The 23,959-nt window shown below is 49.2% G+C and overlaps 1 protein-coding gene across 1 annotated transcript in view; it reads right to left on the reverse strand.

Annotated features, from left to right (window-relative positions):
- The window catches only part of LOC135217873 (uncharacterized), a 43,809-nt gene extending 21,061 nt beyond the window's left edge, over positions 1-22,748 (reverse strand). Inside the window, exons 1-3 of the mRNA XM_064253898.1 lie at positions 22,596-22,748; positions 21,839-21,913; positions 20,316-20,407 (exon numbers count right to left, since the gene is read on the reverse strand). Coding sequence (XP_064109968.1) covers positions 20,316-20,407; positions 21,839-21,913; positions 22,596-22,631 — 203 coding nt within the window. The 5' untranslated portion in view covers positions 22,632-22,748. The remainder of the gene's footprint in view (positions 1-20,315; positions 20,408-21,838; positions 21,914-22,595) is intronic.
- Between the last annotated feature and the right edge of the window lie 1,211 nt (positions 22,749-23,959).

Below are 23,959 nucleotides of genomic sequence, written 5' to 3' on the forward strand. Positions count from 1 at the left end.
AATAGGCGTCTTGAAGATCGAGAGACGCCATCCAATCTCCTTGGCGAAGGGCTGCAAGGACTGAAGCAGACGTTTCCATGCTGAGCTTCTGTTTCTCTACAAATCTGTTCAGCGCACTTACATCCAGTACTGGTCTCCACCCCCCCGAAGCTTTCGCTACTAGAAAAAGGCGATTGTAAAACACCGGGGAGTTGTGATCCAGTACCAGCTCAATTGCTCTTTTGTCCCACATCTGTTCTACCATTTGACGAAGAGTATCCATCAGTACAGGGTCTTTGTATCTGGCGGACAGTTCCCTCGGTGTTGATGTCAGGGGAGGGCTGTCCTTGAATGGGATATAATATCCCTTCTTGATGACCGACATGGTCGACCATGTTTGGTCGGCTCCTATGTTTGCCCAGGCTTCCGCAAATTCTTGTAACCTGGCACCTACAGGTGTTTGGAGGATCACTTTCTCATTTCCCCTTCTTAAAGGGTCAGAAGGAAGCTCTTCCTCTTCTTTCCGTCGTCTTTCCTCTGGAAATGGTTCTAGCCGGAGGGCCTCCTCGAAAGGGCTGCTGCTGTGTTGGACGAGCCCCTTTCTTTTCTTCATTGGCCAAAGGCTTAAATCTTCCTCGAAAGACTGCCCTGAGGAGATCTTGAGTCGCCTTCTCAGTTAGTGAATGTGAAATGTCCTTCACCAACAAAGAAGGGAACAAATGCTCTGAAAGCAGGGGCGAACAACAAGGCGGATCTCTGTGAAGGAGAGACGGCCTTAGTGAGGAAAGCACTATAAACTGCCCTCTTCTTCAGCATTCCCGCACCAAAGAGGGAGGAGACCTCTGCCGACCCATCCTGAACTGCTTTATCTATGCATGTAAGTATGCTATGCAAAGATTCCTGGTTTAGGTCTTCCGCTTCCTGGGACTTTTTGGCCAAAACCCCAAGGGACCAATCCAGGAAATTAAACACCTCCAAGACGTGGAAAAGTCCCTTGAGGAGATGGTCCATTTCCGAAAGACCCCATGTTGCTCGGGCCGAGTTCAAAGCGTGTCTTCTCAAGGAGTCTACGAGACTCGAGAAGTCCGATTCGGCCGAAGTAGGCAGAGACAATCCCATATTTTCTCCCGTCTCATACCATATGCCTCTTCTACCCATTAGTTTGGCAGGAGGCATACAAAAGACCGTCCTCCCTAGTTCCTTTTTAGTCTTAATCCAGGAATCTAGAGCTGTAGGGGCCTTCTTCATCGATATGGCCCGGTTTCATCTTAAGAAGGACGAAGACTTGAGCGATTTAGCGCTCGAAAATAGAGAGCGCGAGCAGGACGGGGATCAGCTGGAGTCTAAGAATATCCATATTCTTCTAGAAGGAGAGAAGTAAGAACTTTATAGTTCGACAGTCCTTCTTTATTAGTTACCTCGTCTTCCCATACGTCCTCTAAGTCGAGAGGATCGGAAGGAGAAAGCTCCCTTCTTTCGTCTGTCTCTTCCTTTGACTTCTTCCTTTCTGTCGATGAAGAACTTCTAACAGGCGAGGGACTAAGAGCTATTGACTCCCTACGCCTATCCTTAGGAGAATCTTGACTAATTGGCGCCTGGCTGGCTCCTGGCGCCTATCAGGCTCTTCGCGTATAGTAGGCGCCTGGCGCCTGGCAGGCGCATCACGCTTGGCAGGCGCATCGCGCCTGGCAGGCGCTTCGCTCCTGGCAGGAGTCTCGCACTTGTTAGATTCTTCTATCCTAGCTGGCGCCTGGTTGGCGTTCGGCACCTGGAACGATCTTGGGAATAATCAGGCGCTTTGCGCCTGGCTGGCTCATCCCTTTCTGTGAGAACTTCATAGTCATCATCATCCTCACTGTCAGGTGTTCTCTCACTGTCAGTTGTTCTCTGGCGCATGCTTGGCGCCTGGCACCTGGCGCGCTTCTTTCCTCTTCTACCTCTCGCCTGCCTGGTGCTTCGCTCCCCCCAGAGATGGCTGCCTGTGCGACAACTCCCCTGGAAGGCTCGTTGCGCCTGACAGGAGATCGGTGTCTAGATCTTTTGACAGGAAGCTTGTCGTCCTTTCTATGAGGAGGCTCCTTGGAAAGGACTCCTACCAACGACGCTAGCTGCTCTTGCATGTTCATCAAAATCTTCCTGGTAGAAGACTCCCCTTCTTCAAAAGCAGGAGAGGGAGATCTGGAAGGCGCTTGAGGCTCCCTTACAGCAAAGGGAGTTAACTCCTTTCTAGCTCTCTTTATGACCGAAGGCGGTTCTTCTTCGGAAAATCGCTCGAGGCTAGAGTTCAACTCAGGCTCTTTCCAGTTTCTCTTTTTCTCTTGCATTTTTTGAAGGGAAACCTTGAGTTCTGCAATTTCAGAAGCCGAATCAGAAGGATTAGCAACCTGTGATCGGCCTGATAAAGATGGAGAATAATGAGTAGAAGAAGCTACAGAACTAGACAAGGGTTTGTTAGATCTAGATCTACTAAGGCTTTTATAAGCCGCCTTTCTCTCTCTATCCTTCTCTAACTTCTTCAAGTAAGAAGTTAGAGTCTTCCATTCCTGAGCATTCAATCTTTCACACTCATTACATGTGTTATCTAAAGAACACTCAACAACTCTACATCCTCGGCATGCAGTGTGAGGATCTACCGAAGCCTTCGGAATCCTCACCTTACAGCCTTCATTCACACACACTCTGAAACCAACACTAGAGTCAGACATATTCAAGAAAAATCCAAAGCCAAGTCCAAAAACAGTTCCACGATAGCGAATGCCAAACAACGATCCAAGTACGTCACCAAAAATCGGTCGAAAGAAGATCAAAAGCGTTGAAACAAGAATTCCAGTCAGGAGGTAGTAACAACAATGTTGACACCACCGGCGACAGAGAAAATCTGATAGAAAACAGGAATGGTTTCCTAGTCCTGCCACCCAGAGCAGGGCGGTAGATCACCTGACCTACCTGTATCCGACCCCCCCTGAGTGCCGCGAAATTTGAATTTCTGTCGGGGACGACGGAGTCTATAGCTAAGTATATATCTGACAGGGAAGTTGAATGTATGAAATTACATTTTTCCTAACTATACAAACCTGAGGTCCTTTAACAATAGGAAGTAACTAGCGGCAGCTGGAACGGTCGTAAGCTTCGAACAAGGGAGTTCGGTAGTTAACCCTCTTACGCCGAAGCGGTAAAAAAAAAATTGTCTCCCGTGTGCCGGAGGTGTTTCAGAGTGAGCGCGGAAGCGGAAAAAATATTTTTTTCAAAAAATCACAGCGCGCTTAGTTTTCAAGATTAAGAGCTCATTTTTGGCTCCTTTTTTTTGTCATTGGCTGAAGTTTAGTATGCAACTATCAGAAATGAAGAAATTATCATTATCATATATAAATAATGCGATATAGCGCAAAAACGAAATTTCATATATAATTGTATTCAAATCGCGCTGTGCGCAAAACGGTTAAAGGTAACAAGTTACTTTTTTTTCGATGTAATGTACACTAAATTGCGATCATTTTGGTATATAAACACATTGTAAAACCGATAAAAGCAACACAAGAGAAAATTTATTATCACAAAATAATGCATGAATTCGTAACGCGCGGACGTAAACAAATATTTTTTTCAAAAATTCACCATAAATCTAAATATTGTCCTAGAGACTTCAAATTTCTTTCAAAATGAAGACAAATGATTGAATATTACTATAGTCTAAGAGTATTAGCTTACAATTGCGTTTTTTGACCATTTCGTTAGAGTCAAAGTTGACCGAACGTGGTTTTTTTTCTATTTATCGTGATTTATATCCAAATATCTCAAAAATGAGTAAAGCTACAACCTTCAATTATTTTTCGTTGTATTCTACATGAAATTGCGCACATTTTCATATATAAAACTTTATGTAACGGCTAATTTAAAATGGTGCAAACATTACCACAATTGCACGTATGATTTTTTCGGAAGTTACCGCGAGGACGTAAAGAAAATATTTTTTTCATAAATTCACCATAAATCGAATATTGTGCTAGAGACTTCCAATTTGTTGCAAAAAGAAGGTAAATGCTTGAATATTACTAGAATATAAGCGTTTTAGCTTACAATTGCGTTTTTCGACCATTTCGGTAGAGTCAAAGTTGACCAAAGGTTGAAATTTTGGCAATTATCGTTTATATGAAAATATCTCAAAACTGATAAAAGCTACAACCATGGTTGTTTTTAGTTGTATTGTGCATGAAATTGCGCACATTTCCATATATAAAACTTTATATAATGGCTAATTTTAAAATGGTGCAAACATTACCACAATCGCATGTATGATTTTTTTCGGAAGAGTTACCGTGCGGACGTAAGGAAAAAGTTTTTTCATAAATTCACCATAAATCAAAATATTGTGCTAGAGACTTCCAATTAGTTGCAAAATTAAGGTAAATGATTGAATATTACTAAAATATAAGAGTTTTAGCTTACAATTGCGTTTTTCGACAATTTCGGTATAGTCAAAGTTGACCGAAGGTTGAAATTTTGGCAATTATCGTTATTTATATGAAAATATCTCAAAATGACAATTTGTCCAAAATTGCATTTTTCCTAACTATACAAACCTGAGGTCCTTTTACAATAGGAAGGTACTAGCGGCAGCTGGATAGGTTGTAAGCTTTCGAACAAGGGGTTCGGTAGTTAACTGCTTGTCCGACAGGCGCGCCAGCCGGCGCGACTGGGAGGTAAACAAATCACTTTTGCTTTTGGCCCAAGCAAAAACTGCAGAGTGAGGGGTGGCATGAGGTGGGACTATGTGTAAAAGGACCTCAGGTTTGTATAGTTAGGAAAAATGCAATTTTGGACAAATTGTCATTTGTTCCGACACGGCATACAAACCTTCGTCCTTTTACAATAGGAAGACTCACTTCTTGGTGCGAGGAATCTGAGTCTTTTGTGAACAGACTGGTGTTCGCCCAACCTTGGAATGCCTCCCTGGTCGTAAGAGCGAGGAGGGATCCAAGCCTCTGTCCGATTGAGCGGGGTGTGCACCGCAGGATCAATGGTCAGACCTCTGGACCAAGTACTAAGAGAGAGGCAAGCGTATCTCTTCGTACCAGCAAACAAGAACAAGTTCCTATTTGCAAGAGGCAACATAAAGTTATGGTTTGTCTCTTGTTGGCATCCACTTCCCCCCCCTTGTAGGAGGAAGTGGTGGATATTCGCTCCCATCCCTAGTGAAAGGGATAGGATGGGCTCTGTCGAGTAGCTCACCGGCATCTCGTCCTTATCCAGCAAGGTGATGACCGTATCCCTCTACCCACAGGTAGAGGGGGAGAAAAAGATAGGAAGAGAAGCCAGTCACTCTCTCATTCACTTATCTATTCTTACAGTCACACCAGGACTCGATGCTGTTCAGCCTGCTAGGGTCTGGGTTAGCTACACAACGTGTTGAGCAGCCACCACGGGTCCTAAGGAAAACGATCCAAGGACCTGTGGGCAATATCCAAAAGGTAGAAGGAGGTGCCAGTGGTCTGGTTGTACCAGACCCCTGCCTTCAGTACCTGCGCCACGGAGAAGTTCTTGTGTAACTCGAGGGAGTGTACTTCTAGGTCATCTTGGTGCTGACGAAGAGTCTTCAACACTCAGCCTGGGATGTCGAGTTTTCTTTTCAGAAAGGCCGCGGTCGCGCTTTCACAGGACAAAGCAGCATCTCCTTCGCATCGAAGGCGGTGAAGTCCATTAGGGAGGGGATTGTGAAGGACTCTAACCGATCGTCAGGAACCGAAGGGTTCAGAGTCTTCGCTACGAATTCGGTACGAAATCGAGCGTCACGAATCCCCCACCCATCCCCTGGATGCTTGACTTCGCAGGAAAAGTCATGCAATTACCTCAGAGGAAAAGAAGGGAATGGTCGTATGACCTATCCCTCTTCTCGACTTCGGTGATGTCCTGTACCCATACTGGTCTATCCGTCTGCAGCGAAGTTGTTCTTCTCGGTAGTGGATAGGACACCGACACTCAATGGTGGGTGTCGATGGTATGGGTACTGTGACAAGCCGTTAGGACGAAGAAAAGACTGTTATGGAACAACCGAACTAAGTCCACAGCGAAGTTCGTAACAGACTTGGCGCTCTGACAGCTGCCGACTGACTGCGTTCGGTAGGAAGGCAAGTTGTCCAAGCACCCGAGCAAGTCACGTGACCTTCGCCTTGTTAAAAGGGTTATGCCAAGAGACTAAACAAATAATTTGTTCGTCACCGATGCCAGAAGGCAAGGTGATGACTCTCTTAAGGCATGTGCCCAACAGGCGAAAGTCAATTGCCTTCTAGAGACCGAGGTCCCTGATGGCAAGATATCTCATAGTATAGTTGATTCTCGGCTAAGGAGAAACAACACTATGTGTCGTTGAAGACGAAGGTGTACAGAAAAAGCAACCTACGTCTTCACAGCTGAACCGAGAGAAGGATTCTCAAGATTCTGAACCTGTGCTACAAAGACTGAGAACGCTAACCGCTATTCATTGCTGTCCGGTGAGGATCGTAGTTGCAATAAAAGCGGAGCGCTTTTCAGTAATGAAGACAGGGAAATAACTGCCTGAAGAACTGCTTCTCATGGGCTGAACATTTGGAAGTAGAGCTGTCAGGTTCGGAGAGTAGCGATGTCTTCTGACATATCTGTTAATTCGGGGCGAGCAATGAATATTGCACACCTACGAATACGAGATATTTTGAAGACAAACTCAGATGGTCTGCAAAAATCATTCGCATTATCGCGGTGCGATGCAGCGGGTGACTAGTACAGACTTCTGTTACTGTGCGGTAAACAGAAAGATGAAAGAGTCCAAGAGATATCTCTGTTGAAAATTCTCGCAATGTCGAAAGGCATGAAAATTCGAGCGTCACAGCAGTAGATGGTCCTTCATTATTGCGAGAAATCCCCGTTAATCAGAGACCTAAGTCCATGATTGTTGGGCAGAGATACGGTTCGGGAGTCAATCAAACCGGGGGAGAGAGAGACGTAACCGACCGTGCATCTCCGAGACCTAGCTGATACTGAGGCCGCTATCAGGCAGTCCAATACGCAGTAGCTCTCGGTGACTCGTCATCCTGAGTTTTGCCAGGTAATCCATTATTCCACGAAGGAATGCGTTCGGCTAGAACCATCGAGCATAAAGAATACGCTCGAGCAATTATATTTAACCGAAACGGATTTATTTCGGTAAATACAAAGCTGATTTGGTGTTGTCATGACAATACCAAGTATCTAAAATCGAAACTGATAACTGCTGGAGGTTGCAGGCAACCCCGAGTTGCAGTTCAATTAAGATACAATTCGTCTCGGTCACAAACCGTAGAGTTAACTACGGTATGCGCCTACCCCCCGGACAATTCAACTGTTAAAAGAATCATGTCGCGAGGGTAATATACGTAGAATATTTGTAGGTTCTGTACCACGACCTCCATCCTAAATTCTTTTCCTCTCGAGGAATGAGAATAAGGATTGGAGATCGACCGCCTTCGTTCTCTAGTCAAGAGAGTGAAGGAGAAGTCTTCCCAAAGGAAAGCTTCAATGGTGAACAGAATACCGAAGACGATAGTTCAAGCCAAACTGGAACCGTTCCCGTCCGTTCTTCTCTATTCCAGGTTAATCGCCTACTGTGAGATACTCTTCTTTCAGCAGCAGTCCTCTTCCAAATGCTAGAAATTACAGGAATTCGAGCATAAGCGAGGTTCCCGATTATCGTGTAACAATTATCGGGGCATTCTCGCTCACTTTGGACCGTGGTCTCGCCTAAGTGTTTGGAGATCGTAAAAAACTCGAACACTCTGAGTGCGCTAGAAATTCCGTAGAATTCTAAGCACTCTGCGAAACCCCCCACCGAATTCGTCAAACGATATCGGCTGGTGATCCTCCCGATTCCCGTAGAAATCGAGAAAGGGGCAGGATCCCTCCTCAACGACCGGGCTTGTCCACGTCAGGTAGGACCCCGAAGGTCCCCCCGGTAGCGCAGCCCCTAACGTAGGATCTTACAGAGAAATCTCTGTAGGATCCCTCCCCTTTCCCTCGTAGCCGTAAGGAGAGAGGAATGGGGGAGGAATTGGATACTGGCTCGCCTTCCCAGCGGAACTAGCAGTTGGAGAAGAAAAGGAGCGAGCCATCGCCTTAAGGCGATGGCCTCTCAGAGCCTGGGAAAACGTATCGTCAGGAGAAAATTATCGGGGATTCTCGCTCACTTTGGACCGTGGTCTCGCCTAAGTGTTTGGAGATCGTAAAAAACTCGAACACTCTGAGTGCTCTAGAAATTACGTAGAATTCTAAGCACTCTGCGAAACCCCCCACCGAATTCGTCAAACGATATCGGCTGGTGATCCTCCCGATTCCCGTAGAAATCGAGAAAGGGGCAGGATCCCTCCTCAACGACCGGGGCTTACGTCAGGTAGGACCCGAAGGTCCCCCCGGTAGCGCAGCCCCTAACGTAGGATCTTACAGAGAAATCTCTGTAGGATCCCTCCCCTTTCCCTCGTAGCCGTAAGGAGAGAGGGAATGGGGGAGGAATTGGATACTGGCTCGCCTTCCCTTCCCCAGCGGAACTAGCAGTTGGAGAAGAAAAGGAGCAGCCATCGCCTTAAGGCGATGGCCTCTCAGAGCCTGGGAAAACGTATCGTCAGGAGAAAACGACTTTTCCCGAGGAGGGTTACGAACTCATACTGTAGGTAAGGGTCTGCCGCCACTGTGAACGTCGTCTGGGTGGGGCTGATCGACACCTGACAGGAGAGAGCCGATACCGTCCTCCGACTCATTCCAGTCCTCGTCGAGGTCGAAACCTCAGGAGGACTGAAGGGGTATTCAAATACGGTGTCCGAAGGACACGTAGAAACGCCTCTGTCGCAGTAGAGGAGGTGAAGTAGCTTGTTCGACGGCCAGAACTGAGAGAGCCTTCTTGTCCGGAGACGAGAGACTACCTGGTTCAACACAGTCGGCAAGCTCCGATCGCAGCAGACCCACCGTCGATTTGGGTTCCCTCTCGGGCCCCAAAACGACTCGAGCCGAGACGTGGCTCTGCTGGTGGGAGCGGCGATCCTTCCCCGAGGTCGTTGTGCTGACGAATCAGCGCCATCACCTCGGCAAAGTTCCTCTGGATCTCGGAAGTCACAGCATCTTGCAGAGTGGGACCGTTAAGCCCTTCGAACAAGAGCATATTCCGAGAACCTTCCTCCTAAGAAGGGGGAACAGCGACAGCCCTCTCGGTCTTCTCCATCCACTTGCGCATAACGTCCTGGCCGGTCCAAGAACCGTGCCTGGCACGTAGGGCGTCGTGGTGGAATCATGAGGGGCGCACCCCTCACGATCACTCCTCAATACCTCGCTCCTCCCGGTGTAACCCGAGGAGGTTGAAGGTACGGGAGAGGCAGACCTGACGCTCCCTCCTCGCTCGCTGGCAGAACCAGCAGGCTTCTTGGAGGGCTGAGGCGATCGTCAACCCACCGCGGTGGCGATCGAGCTGCAGGCCTGGTCGAACCGTCTCGCTGTGGAGAACGGCTGGACTGAGCACACGCGGCCCCCGATCTCGAGTGTCAGAAGAGCTGGTGCTGGTTGCCGTACCCGATCGCTCTCTGTGAGAGCGACGGTCAGGCGACCTGCAGGCTCCACTGTCACAGTGAGACCGGTGTTGTTTGTCCTCACGGCACGTCACGTCGCTGGTTCCAGCCGTGGCTGGCACGGCGAACGGGAGGACCTCTTTCCCAGCCCTCAGCCCTGGCCGGTCCGTGGACCGTCACGTCCCCGGGTAGCCAGCTGGTCGCCGCGAGAGCGAGAGCTGGTCTGGTGAGAGTCGCGTGAGCGGCTGTCACCAGTCTTCCGCCCCGTGCCGTGAACCTGACGCTGAGTCGGACTCAGAGGTCTGGTTCCTGGCTGCACGGTCGCTGGTAGGCGGGTACCGTACACTCGGTACCTCCCGCGAACGAGAGGCCAAGACGGACCCTGATGCAGTGGCAGAACCACTGACACCAGGCGAGGAAGTACCGGTGTTAGCCGGTACCCCCTCTGGTCCCCGTAGTCTTCTTCCTTGCGGAAGAAGAGATGGGCCCCGCTCCGGAAGGAGGCAGGAGGACCAGCGGTGGAACCCTCCCGTCCACCGAGGTGAGACGGGTCCCGAGAAGCTCCCGAGGGAGACTTCTTAGGAGGGAGGAGGCAACCTTCTTCTTCCTCGGCTGTGAAGCCTTAGAAGTCGAAGGGGAAAGAGGCGGCAGCCGACGACGATGAAGAGATGAAGCGACGACGACGACACCTTCCTCCTCTTCTTCGTCAACACCTTCCTCCTCTTCTTCGTCAGCTTCCTCAGGACAGACGTAAGATCTGCTATCCAGGGCGGAGCCGGGGCTGCTGTAGCCGAAGCCACAGGGCCCGGACGCACCTGTACAGACAGACCAAAGTCTGGGGTATACCACACGAACAGGGACGACGTCAGCAGGTATGGCATCTCAGGAACAGCAGGCACAGCCAGCACAGCATCAGTAGGGACAGCCAGCGCAGCAACGGCAGGGACAGCCAGCGCAGCAACTGCAGGGACAGCCAGCGCAGCAACTGCATGGACAGTCAGCCCAGAATCGGCAGGTACGGCAGGCAGCACCGGAAACACAGGAAGTGGAGCAGCAGCCAGCAACATCCCATCCTGGTACGGCGGACAGGTCCAGGGGCGAGCTCTAGGGCAGCGGAAGTGTGGTCGCGGCAGCGCGGCAACCACGAGCGGCGGCGCACGCCCCCCTCTCGGTACGGAGCGAACGGCACTTCACAGCGGCTGTAGGCAAGACTGTTACCACGTGAGGCGAGTACACCAGGTGAGGAGGGACGTCGTCACCTGGAGCGTGGTCACCACTCCATGGGTGACCGCAGTAGGCCCAGACATAGAACCGCAGCCCCTGGACACTAGCACGCCCTGCAAATGGAAGGACGCCCATACCTCACCAAGGTCCACCCTCGTGGCAGTAGCACCTGCGGAAATAACAGTAGTAGCGATTAGTGGGGGGGAAAGTCCCCTCGCGCGGGGGGTGAGCCCTCTCCGAAACGAGTGGAAGACCCCGAATACAATTGTACATCGGGCACCGAGCGCCCTCCCCCGCGCTCGACGGGCGGGTCGGGCGAGGAGAAGAACGCAGATAACCTCCCCCCCCAGGGGAAGGGCCATCTGTGGGAGCTGAGCGTGGGGGGGGGGGGGGGTCTCGTTCCCTACCCCCGCACAGCACCCATGTACCCAACAATAATAATAAGAGCCCGAGAGCAATCGTGCCCTCGGCCCGAATGCAAGGCATAAGGATCAATTCCCTGACTGAGCGGAACTTGAACCAAATAAATATTGATGCAATCAATAATAAAAGGAAAAATAAAATGAAAAAGAATCTTGCATTACGATTCACTTCACAATGAATAAGGGCTCGGATCGAGCGCATTTGCGCCCTCGTACCGAGCGCAAGGTAAAAGGATCCATTCCCGATTATGAATGGAAACCTTGATCCATATGAATTGATGCAATCAAAAAATATATAATGAAAATGAAAAAGAATACTGCGCTTGCGATTTCACTTCATACAAATAAAAAGGGGAAGGATCAATTCCCCGGAAAAAGCGGAAACATTGATCCAAGTAAACAATGCAATCTCAATAAAATATGAAAATGAAAAAGAACTGCACTTGCGATTTCACTTCATTCAAATAAAAAGGGGTGAAAGGATCAATTTCCGGGTAAGCTCGGAAACTGATCCAAAATGAGTATTGCTACAATCAAAATAAATATATGAAAATGAAAACAAAAGAATACTGTACTTCGCGATTCCACTTCCATACAGAATAAGTTTTCGTGCCGAGCGCATTCGCTCGGCAAAGAGCATACAGGTCAAAAAAAAAAAATATAAATGAAAAGAGCACTTACTTACGATTTTCATCTACACATTTCCAACCAAAATATACGCTCAGAGCGAGCGCTCTCCCGCCCCCCTCGGCACCGAGCATACACAATACGAGGGATCATTTCTGGGAAAATGAATTCCCGCACTTACGCCCTCAGTCCCGGCACTCGGGTAATCGGAGGGCGTGATGAAACCAAGATCCTTTAATTCACAATTGAATTCAATGGAAATAAATATGAAATGATTGTACTTACAATTCAGTTTCACTAGATAAATAGAAAAAGAAAAACACAACCATGCGAAAGCAACGACGATGAAGCGGGCAGAGAGCGATGATACACGTCCACACGCCAGCAGGCCGAAAGCAAAAGTGATTTGTTTACCTCCCAGTCGCGCTGCGCGCCTGTCGACAAGCAGTTAACTACCGAACCCCTTGTTCGAAAGCTTACGACCTATCCAGCTGCCGCTAGTACCTTCCTATTGTAAAGGACCGAAGGTTTGTATGCCGTGTCGGAACAATTGATAAAAGCTACAATCATGAGTATTTTATTGTTGTATTCTACATAGAAATGCGCACATTTTCATATATAAATTACTTCATGTAACGGCTAATTTACAATGGTACAAAAATTATGTGACGAAATAATTTCCGAGATGTGTCACAGATACTTTTTAGTGCGGCAAGAAAGAAATTCACGCTTGCGCGCCTGCGTAACGATTGTAAACAAAACAACACCTTGATCCGTGAACTCCCAGCATCCCCCAAGGCGCGTGACTCAAAAGTTTTAGGCTGGTAGGCCTATAAGTATTTTTCCGCGAATTTTAAAAAAAACTTTTGTAAGTCGACGTAGAATATGTCCAGTCGGCACACGGGAGACAAAAAATGTCGACGTAAAATACGTCCAGTCGGCGTAAGAGGGTTAACTGCTTGTCTGACAGTGCCTTGGGAGGTAAAGAATCACTTTTGCTTTAGGCCCATGCAAAAAAACGCAGAGTGAGGGGTGGCATGAGGTGGGACTATGTGTAAAGGACCTCAGGTTTGTATAGTTAGGAAAAATGCAATTTTCAACAAATTGTCATTTGTTCCGATACGTAATACAAACCCTCGGTCCTTCGATAATAGGAAGACTCACTTCTTGGTGGGAGGAATCTCAGTCTTTGTGAACAGACTGGTGTTCGCCCAACCTTGGAATGCCTCCCTGGTCGTAAGAGCGAGGGAGGGATCCAAGCCTCTGTCCGATTGATCGGGGTGTGCACCGCAGGATCAATGGTCAGACCTCTGGACCAAGTACTAAGAGAGGCAGAGCAATATTCTCTTCGTACCAGCAAGCAAGAACTTGTTCCTGTTTGCAAAGAGACAATCATAAAGTTATGGGTTTGTCTCAAGTTGGCATCCTTCTTTCCCACCCCCTTGATGGAGGAAGTGGTGGATATTTACTCCTATCCCTAATGAAAGGGATAGGATGGAGCTCGGTCGAGTAGCTTACCTGCATCTTTTCCTTTTCCAGCGTAGTGACGACCGTGTCCCTCTGCCCACAGGTAGAGGGAGAGAAAGATGGGGAAGAGAAGCCAGTCGCACTCTCATTCACTCATTCATTCTTACAGTCACACCAGGAATCGATGCTGTTCTGCCTGCTCGGGTGCTGGGTAAGCTACACGTGTTGAGCAGCCACCACAGGTCCCAAGGAAAAAGTATCCAAGGACTTGTGGGCAATATCCTGAAGGTAGAAGGAGGTGAAGGTAGTCTGGTTGTGCCCAGACACCTGCCTTCAGGACCTGCGCTACGGAGAAGTTCTTGCGGAACGCAAGCGAAGGACCAATACCTCTGACCATGTGGGCTCTCGGACGAAGGGGACGGATGTCGTCACTACCATCAGTTTCGTACGCCCTCCTGATCACCTCACGCAGCCAGAAAGAGTGTTCTTGGATACTTCTTTCTTGGTCACCCCGGTGCTAACGAAGAGGCGTTGACACTCAGGCCTGAGGTGTCGAGTTCTCTTCAGATAGCGCCATAGCACCCTCACAGGAAAAAGCAGCATCTCATCCGTATCGTTGTCGGTGAAATCCATTAGGGAGGGGATTGTGAAAGACTCGAACCTGTCGTCAGGGATCGACGGATTCTGAGTCTTGGCCACGAAGTTCGGGACGAAATCGAGCGTCACAGATCCCCATCCCCTGGGATGTTTAACATTGAAAGACAGACCATGTAGTTCACCTACTCTCTTCGCCGATGCCAGGGCCAGCAAGAAGAGGGTCTTGAGGGTCAGATCCCTGTCTGACGACTCTCAGAGTGGCTCGAATGGTCTTCGAGTCAAACTCCTAAGGACAAGAGTCACATCCCACTCAGGGGGCCTGAGTTCCCTGGGTGGGCAAGACCTTTCAAAACTCCTCATAAGCAAGGAAATCTCAAACGAATTCGAGATATCCAGTCCCCTCAGCTTTAGGACCAGGGCTAGGGCGGCTCTGTATCCTTTGACTGTGGAGACGGAGAGGAGCTTCTCTCGGCGAAGAAAAACGAGGAAATCCGCTACCTGCTGAAGAGTGGCTCTGAGAGGAGATAGACCCCGTCTACGACACCAACCACAGAAGACGGCCCACTTTCCTTGGTACACAGCTGCAGAGGACTGTCGGACGTGTCCAGCCATCTCTGTTGCTGCGCTGCGAGAAAAGCCTCTCGTTCGCAAGAGATGGTGGATAACAGCCAGCCGTGAAGTTGCAGGGACTGGACTGTCTGGTGGTACCGTTCTACGTGTGGCTGGGCTAGAAGGTTGTGCCAATGAGGCATCTCTCTCGGTGCTTCCGCAAGCAGAGCCAGCAGATCCGGATACCAAACGGCCTGAGGTCGGGAGCCACCAGGATCATCCTGAGATTGGGGGTGGCCAGCACTCGGCTGATCACCTTGCAAATCAGACAGAAGGGATGAAAGGCGTACGCGAAGAAGTTGTCCCATGGATGTTGAAGAGCGTCCTCTGCAGCTGCCCATGGGTCCGGCACGGCTGAAAAGAACACTTGGAGTTTCCTGTTGTGCCGGGTGGCGAACAGATCCACGACTGGACGCCCCCACAGGTTGAAGAGCCTTTCCGACACATCTGGGTGTAGAGCCATTCGGTTCCTATCACCTGATCCCGACGGCTGAGCTTGTCTGCTACTACATTCCTCTTGCCTGGAATGTAGCGTGCTGACAGCTGTATTGAGTGAGCCGTGGCCCACTCGTGCACCTGCACGGTCAACTGGTGTAGCGGGAGAGACACTAGGCCCCCCTGCTTGTTGACGTATGCCACTACTGTGGTGTTGTTGCACATCAACACCACTGAGTGTCCCACCAAATTCTTGGAGAGCGTAGAATGCTGCCTTGAGTTCCAGGACATTGATGTGAAGGTGCTTGTAATGATGGTCCCACACACCTGCAGTCAGCAACTCCTCCAGGTGTGCGCCCCATCCCTCGGTGGATGCGTCTCAGAAAATGCACATCTCCGGGGGGGGGAGTGCAGAGAGGCACTCCTCTTAAGAGGTTCCTGTTGTCCAGCCACCAGGCTAGGTCCTGCCTTACCTCCTCTGTGAGGGACACGGGGAAGTAAGGTGGATCCTTTGCCTGTGACCAACTCTCCTTTAGTTTCCACTGGAGAGACCGCAGGTGAAGACGTCCATGAGGAACTAACTTCTCGAGTGACGACAGGTGGCCGATCACGACTTGCCATTGCTGAGCTGCCTGTTCCTGCTGAGACAGGAACTGGTCAGCTGCCTCCATGAATTTGCTGATCCGCAAGTCCGCGGGGAAGACTTGCCCTGCTACTGTGTCGATCAGCATACCCAGGTACTTCATCCTCTGCTTGGGTTCGAGATCGGACTTCTCGAAGTTTACCACGATCCCCAGATCGCGGCAGAACTTCAGGAGTCGATCCCTGTCCTGTAGCAACTGCGAGCGGGAGCTCGCCAGGACTAGCCAATCGTTGAGATACCTCAGAAGACGTATCCCGTGCAAATGGGCCCAAGCAGACACCAGAGTGAACACTCGCGTGAAAACCTGTGGGGCGGTTGAGAGACCGAAGCAAAGTGCCCATGAATTGGTTACACCTCGTCCCGATCGAGGATGAAGCGAAGGTACTTTCTGGAGGATTTGATGGACGGGTATTTGTGGGGGGAATTGGGGGGAAAGGATAAAAGGAAAAAATGGATAAAAAATACGCGTCCATCAGATCCACTGAAAGCATGAAATCGTTCTCCCTGATGGAGTCGAGCACGGAACGTGCCGTCTCCATCGTGAACCGAGTCTGGCGAACAAATCGGTTCAGAAGAGAGAGATCTATCACCCGGCGCCAGCCCCCCCAAGGCCTTTTCCACCAGGAAAATGCGACTGTAGAAGCCCGGTGACCGATCCCTGGCGATCACTACAGCTCGTTTGTTCAGCATGGTCTTTGTCTCCCGTCGAAGGGCGATGTCCTTTGATGAACCCTGGACGTAAGTCTGAAGATGGACCGGGTTGGAGGTGAGGGGTGGCCGAGATTCGAAGGGTAGTAGATATCCCTCCCGAAGGACGTCTACTATCCAGGTCTCGGCACCGTAGCGCTGCCAGGTTGCCCAATGGCTCACTAGGCACCCCACCACTTCCGGCAGCAGGTGAGGGGGGAACGCCGTCCCTAGCGTTCCCCACCTCTCTTCGACTTCTTCCCTGCTCCTCCTCATGAAAAGGAGGGCTGAGAGGGGGGCTGATGTTGACCTCCCCTGGCAGAAGTAGAAGGAAGAGTCTTTCCTCGGGGCTTAGACGGTGCAACCGTCTTAGCAGCCGAGGAAGCGCTAGCTAAACTCTTTGGTTTAGCCGCAGTAGCTCGAGGCTGCCCAGAAGCCTTCGAGACTGCCTGGTGAACCAGGCGGTCACTGTCAGCAGTGCACCGCCTCTCCACCGCAGCGTCCACCATCTCTCCAGGAAAGAGAGAGGAGGAACTCCTAATGGGTCCGTTGCGAAGTCCGAGTGCCGCCTCGCGCCCAGCCCCCCTGGTCACTCGTGTAAGGACTGCGTCCCTACGACGAAGCACCAGGTTGGCCGACAGGTTTGCCGTCTGATGGGCAAGGTAGGAGATGGCTCTACCTCCAGACTGGCATAGTCTCCTGAAAGCCGGGTCTTCTTCGAGACCAGAATTTGGATACTGTGAGGGACCACAGATCCAACCAAGAGACCGCCTGAAATGCAGCCATTGCGGTTGATTCCAGGGCAAGTGCCTCCTGCTGCGAGAACCAGAGGTTCTCCGACAGGAGCTGCTGCAGGGACACACCCGGAGTTAGCCTTGCTAGTTCCGGGTTAACCTGTTTGGGCGGCATCGGGTCTTCTGATGGCACATAAAAATGCCGCTGACGCTGTAGAGGAGGAGGAAGCAGCTTCGATGACCTGCCTGACTTCAGCGAATCCTTCCGCCCGGAAACAAGAGACTCCACCTGGTCCAGGACAGAGTCAGCCAGCTCTGACCGCGGCAGACCCACCGTCGGTTTGGGTTCCCTCTTCGGGCCCCAAAACGACTCGAGCCGGGACGTGGGCTCGGATGGTGGGAGCAGCGATCCTTCCCCAAGGCCGTTGTGATGACGAATCAGCGCAATGACCTCGGCAAAGTTCCTCTGGATCTCAGGAGTGACAGCATCTTGAGGAGTAGGACCGTCCAGTCCCTCCAGCAAGAGCAGCTCCCGAGACCCTCCTCCTTCAGAAGGAGGAACAGCATCAGACCCCTCTTGGTCTCCTCCTGTGACTTGCGCGTACGTCCTGGTTGATCCTAGGACCGTGCCTGGTGCGTACGGCGTCCTGACAGGATCGCGAGGGGCGCGCGCCCCTCACGATCACTCCTGGGTACCTCGCTCTTCCCTGCGTATCCCGAGGATGTTGGAGATACAGGAGAGGCAGACCTGACGCTTCCCCCTCGCTCACTGGCAGAACCAGTGCGCTTGGAGGGCTGCAAATGATCACCAACCCGCAGTGGGGATCGGTCTGCAGGCCTGGTCGCACTGCTCACCTGTGGCTAGCGGCTCGACTGAGCACGGCGACTCCCCGTTCCCGGGTGCGTCCAGATGATCTGCTTGCTGGTCCCCCTACTCCGCGCCCGGTCCCTGTGGGAGCGGCGGTCAGGGGACCTGCAGAGATCACTGTCGTGGTGAGACCGGTGCGCGTCCTCGCGGCGTGTCGAACCGCTGGTACCAGCCGAGGCTGGCGCCAACGATCGGGGGGACCTCTTCCCAGCCTCAACCCGTGGCTGGTCAGAGACCATCACATCAACCCGAGTTACCAGCTGGTCGCTGCGAGAGCGACCGCTGACCTGGCGAGAGTCACCTGAGCGGCTCTCACCAGCCTTCTGCTCCGTGACGCGGTCCTGGCGCCAAGCGAATTCTGGCGTCAAAACTTTGGCTGCACGGTCTCCCGCGGGAGACCGTACACTCGGAGCCTCTCGCGAACAAGAGGCCGAGCCGGTACCTGGCTTAGCGGCAGTGCCACTAACACCAGGCGAGGAAGTACCGGTGGTAGCCGGTACCCCTCTGGTTCCCGTCTTCTTCCTTGCGGAAGGAGAGACGGGCCCTGTTCCCGAAGGAGCAGGAGGACCAGCAGAAGGACCCCCCGTCCCACCAGAGTGGGACGGGCCCTTAGAAGGTCCCAAAGGAGCCTTCTTAGGGGGGGAGAAGGCAGCCTTCTTCTTCTTCGGCTTGGTAGCCTTAGAAGTTGAAGGGGAAGAGGCGGCAGCAGACGACGATGAAGACGACGACACCTTCCTCTTCTTCTTCTTCTTCTCTGTCAGCTCACGCAGGACAGACGTCAGATCCTCCATCCAGGACGGAGCCGGGGCAATTGCCGAAGCAACACGGCCTGGCTGTACCTGTCCGGAAGGACCTGAGTCTGGGGCAGCAACACCGTGGACAGGAACGACGTGGGCAGGAGCGGGAACAGCGGGAACAGCAGGAGCGGCGAGAGCGGCTGGGCCAGCAGCAGGAACAGCGGTAGCGGCAGGTACGGCAGGCAAGTCAGGTAACCCAGGAAGCTTATTTTCAGCCACCGTCATCCTGGGTACCGGTGGCAGATCCAGGGGAGAGCTTTTCGGGCAGCGGAAGTCTGGGGTCGGCAGCACAAAGAAACCAGGTGGAGGCGGCACGCCCCTCCTCGGTACGGCAGCGATCGGCCCTTGCACGGGGGCTGTCGGTGTCACTGTCATCACATGCGGTGTATACACAAGGTGAGAAGGGGCGGCATACCCTGGAGTAGAGATTGTTGTTGTTGTGGTGGTCACCGTACCATGGGTGACCGCCCCCGACCCGGCCAGACGCTGAATCAACCCTTGGATACTGGGCACGCCCTGCAATCCCAATGACGCCCACACCTGCCCAAGGTCGTCTCCCACGGAAGATGCACCTCCGGAAGCAACAGTTGGGTAAGTCTGAGGGGTACCCTCTCGCTTGGGGGGGTTCGAACCCCACCCGAGCGGACGGAAGACCCCGAATACAATTGAACATCTGGGTAACGAGCGCCCTCCTCCACATTCGACGGATCGAGCAAGGAGAAGGACTCCAAACCCCCGGCCCCCGCAGGGGAAGGCGCCAAACGTGGGAGCTGAGCAGGGGGTAGGAAGGATGACGAGGTATCCGTCACCAAAGGAGTCGCTGGAGAGCTTTCTGACGACTCCTTGGCAGGCCTTCGCTTCTCCCTACCCTCGTACAAGCCCCACTGCGCCCCAGACCAATTCACACACACAATACATGGCTCGGCCCGAGAGCATTCACGCCCTCAGCACCGAGTACACAATTCATGAGGATCCACATCAATGAATGAGCAAAATCCGCCGCATTTACGGCCCTCCAGCCCGGGACACACTCTACGGGTGACCGGGGGGCGCGGCGAAAGCTCCAATTCTTGATCCATAATTTATTCACTTAATGAAAAATGAAAAAAGAATACTTACTGATTCACTTTCACTACCAAACAAACCAGTCAAAGAGAAAACAATATCCAAGCATACGACGGGCAGAGAGCGATGGTGAACAACGTCCTCACGCACCACGGCCGAAAGCAAAAGTGATTCTTCACCTCCCAGGCGCGCGGTGAGCGCACTGTCGGACAAGCAGTTAACTACCGAACTCCCTTGTTCGAAGCTTATGACCGTTCCAGCTGCCGCTAGTTACTTCCTATTGTTAAAGTACCGAGGGTTTGTATTACATATCGGAACAAATAATCAATATTTGAAGGTTTTTTTGATGAAAAATGCAATAAGAATGCAGTTTACATAGTTTTCAATGCACCCAAAGCATTAAAAGTAAGGTTTCCTTAGGATTATTTACGATGTTCCGGCTTACGACACGTCTCAAGAACGGAACCCCTGTCGTGACCCGGGGACTGCCTGTATTCCCTAATTAAGTGGGTAAACTAAACTTGGACATCCCAGCCACACATCATACAAGTGATACTGGAGCAGCCATTACCAAAAAGAATGTAAAAGTTTTCATAAACCTCACCTTCCAACAGCTGTGGAGCTTATGACACCTCGCTGCTGTAATCGCCTGAGTGAAACACGAAATTCTGGTTGTGTTCGTGCCTTCTGATCAACCTTTGTTGGAGAAAAAAAAAATGTCAATTATTATTACCTATTAGTACTAAGTAGTTTAATAAAGCCACTGAGTCAAATACTTATAGGGATGGCTTAGAAGGTTGTGTATAAAGAAACACTATCTATCATCATCACTTTTTCAACCAAGCATGTGGCTCATGTAACAAAAGCACTTTGCATGCACATTGAAGTAGGAATCACCAATTACATAGACTAGACTCATTTTTATTTGAAAAACTTACTGGAGTCATTCCAAAAATAGTGAGATGAATACGCATTGCACTTTATTTTGCAAGTATGAAAAAAATAATGTCCTTATCCATAATGAAAAACACATTTTTATACAAATATAAAAGAAAAGATAACCTTGAAATTAACTTTCAACTCTCTAGAAATTTGTCTTGGTATGACATACATGATGCTATACAAAGAACAACCTTTGCACCTCCCTATCTTCCTACTTAGAATTCTGCAGATCATGTATCTCAAAATGTCACTTTTTTTTCTTATTTTTTCAAAGTGTGATTGGTTGCCCTGATTTAGAAACAGAAGCTTCAAATGGTTAGAGTACAAATTTTCAACCAAATTAACTTTGGGGTCTCCAAGCTTACCTAGGCTTGTAACCCCAGTAACCCCAGACCCCACCATCTTTATGATCAGAATGAGCTCCAAGAAGTAGGAATTTCCTTTTGTTACATCTAACAGCTCCATAAATATCACCTACTGACCAGATACTCTACAATAATTATCCCATGATGTGCTTTTAAACGTTTGGACATAACCCTAGTTTTGATTTATGACCAGAAAAAAAGTCGTAAGGTCTATTACCTGAAAAATAGTTTAATTTCACAAAGCTTATGACACATGCTAGTTCTAAAAATGGGGTGGTAAGCACATTTTATTAGTAGTACAAAGTTAAAGTCTTTCTATTATGCTCTGCAATAAATTAAACTTAATAGTACAGTATAAGCTGGATGCCCTAGTTTCCTGAATCCTTTCTTCTTGGATGAAATTCTCAAAATGCTGTACTGAATTGTACTATGAACAAGTATACACTAGATAAATAAATCTATTAAGGCAAAATAATTCATGCATTGGAGGGAAATTTAAATTAGCAGTCAAGTAATTTTTGTGAGATTTTACATCTAAGACACATTTGGGCAACTTGAATAAAGCACTAATAGTTTATTTCTCTCTTTCAATGACTATGATACAAACTGAAATATACTTTACATTTAAGCTAACCTGGTGAGTTTTTGAAAACAAACTGACCCCTAGAATGTTTGGGAGTGCTAAATTTAACACTCTCACGTGTAATCTCAACGTATTTCATACAATGTACAACCACTAACTGCAGCCATTATAATAATAGTGTAAATATACCTTATATCTTTGCCAAAAAGGCTTCAAATACAATTTTTAATGAATTACCTGAATACATGGGATAACAGTAGATGACTTCAAACCTTCACCTCCTATTGATATGTGGTCCAATGCTTGTATAATCTGTGAAAGTTACAAAATTATTTTATTAATTCTGAGATAGCATATGCATAGGTATTTAGCATAAACCAAATACTAAACACTCAAATTGAGTTTTATACATAAATATATATTTTAATACTCTGAGCATAAAAACTAAGCCTATGAAAACAGACTAACATTCTACTGAAACTGACAAAAGAAGAGATTTCTTCTCTTATGCAATTATCTTGGGAACAAAACCGTTAGATAACGACACAATGATTTTTTAACCACGTAACAACTTGGTGAGACTTATCAGAGAGGTTTTGACATTTAAGGTAAATTTCTTAAATGTAATTCAAAATTCTTGGTAAGCCTCACTTTGTGATGTACTTAGATTCTTAGTCTTGAAATAATACTTGTACTCATATACAATACAAATTGAATTTCCAGTGGATCACCCTCGCCTTAATACTATGACGGACATCCTCCACTCCAACTAGAATGTCCCTCAGCAGGAAGACTTAAGTGACTGCATCCAATCATGTAAATTGAAATAATGGGAGAAGAGGTAAAAAGATCAATGCAATATCATGCTATTTCTATTCCAACATGAACATCCCTTTTCTCGAAGGAAGCTTGCTTCTTTTGTAATACATTTTCTGATCAAAAAGTATTGCAAAAAGAAAAAAAAAATTCTTCTAAGTATCAGCCATCTACTGACCTTGTTTGATATTAATGATCTAAACTTGTGCGCCATTGCAGCAGGTTGTCAAGAACAGCTCAAAACTACAGGGCTTGGCAAATACACTTTCTATTTGATGGCATAACAGGGGGCGTTTAGAATATTCCCCAGTTCATTCAAGAAGTCATCCTGAAAGAGAAGAAAATAAAAATTAATACAGTTAAGATACTGAAACCAGAGATGGGCACGTCGCTCGTTTGATGGGCACTGTGTCAACATCAATCCCTCATTGCTGGGGGGTGGGGGCATTGAGTCAGCGTCAATCCTTTGTATTTCTGGGCTCAGCCTCGTGTCGCTGCGCGAAATATCCTCTTTAATCTATTATTTCTAGGGTAAATGTACTAACACATACCAGAGAATAAATAAATAGAAAAAGGTCAGTATAACTGACTCGCTCACCCTCCAGGAGGGTGTCGGTATGAACACTAGGCGAGTGAGACCACAACCACGAGCCAAATGCCAATAGAAATCTCCCACTACCAAATCCCTCCAAGAGGGGAGCCGACCCACAGAGTGAGCAGCTCGTACTACTACTACTCCATCCCATGCTGTCGACTGCTGCGCCTCTGGTGGCCATCCTTTTCAGTTAGCTCGCACGAGTCACAAGTGCTATTTTTCTCTCTGTGTATTTGTGCCCTTTCTTCGATTTTCGATAATGGAGCGTGCAGCTATTACAGCAGCTAAGTTAAGTACTCAGTATTTACGGTTAGTTGGTTTTTTCCGTCCCTGAGACAGTATTGCCGTTTTTTAGGTATAAATACGTTCTCGGGTCGAAGCATGGCGGCATGGTCCTGCCGCGTGATGGGTTCGTTCTTGGTCTTCCATACCTAGAACATCCCCTTTTCATTTACGCTCTATTTTGATTATCCGCGTTATTTAAGGTCTACTCAGGTTGTCATGCATGCATGTTTATCACCTTATGTAGGCTTTTTCTATCCAGACCCTAGTCTAGGTTCTTAGTATCGGCCCCTGACTAGCTTTGAGTGGTAGACTTGCCTTCGGGTTAGTCGTACACTCCTGGATTTTTTCTCCTGCTATTTTACCTTCTTTCTTTCATTTTTATTTTATTTATATGTGTATTTTGTCATTATTAGGTTAGTTTGGCGTCTGGCTTAGCCTAGGTCCCGGCTCGCAGAGCCTATTCTACCGCTGATCAGTTCGGTTGCTTCCACATAGCTTCTCTCTGATCAGTTGGTTTTAGCCCTATGGGCCTATATGCTACCGCTTTTCAGTTCAGGTTGCTTCCCGATAGCTTCTCTCTGATCAGTTGGTTGGCCTAGGTTGGGTTACCGTATCTCAGTTTACCGCCTCGTGGTCACTGCGTGAATCACGGGTCAGCCACG

Source organism: Macrobrachium nipponense, chromosome 19, assembly GCF_015104395.2.
Source record: "Macrobrachium nipponense isolate FS-2020 chromosome 19, ASM1510439v2, whole genome shotgun sequence".
Taxonomy (NCBI): Eukaryota; Metazoa; Arthropoda; class Malacostraca; order Decapoda; family Palaemonidae; genus Macrobrachium; species Macrobrachium nipponense.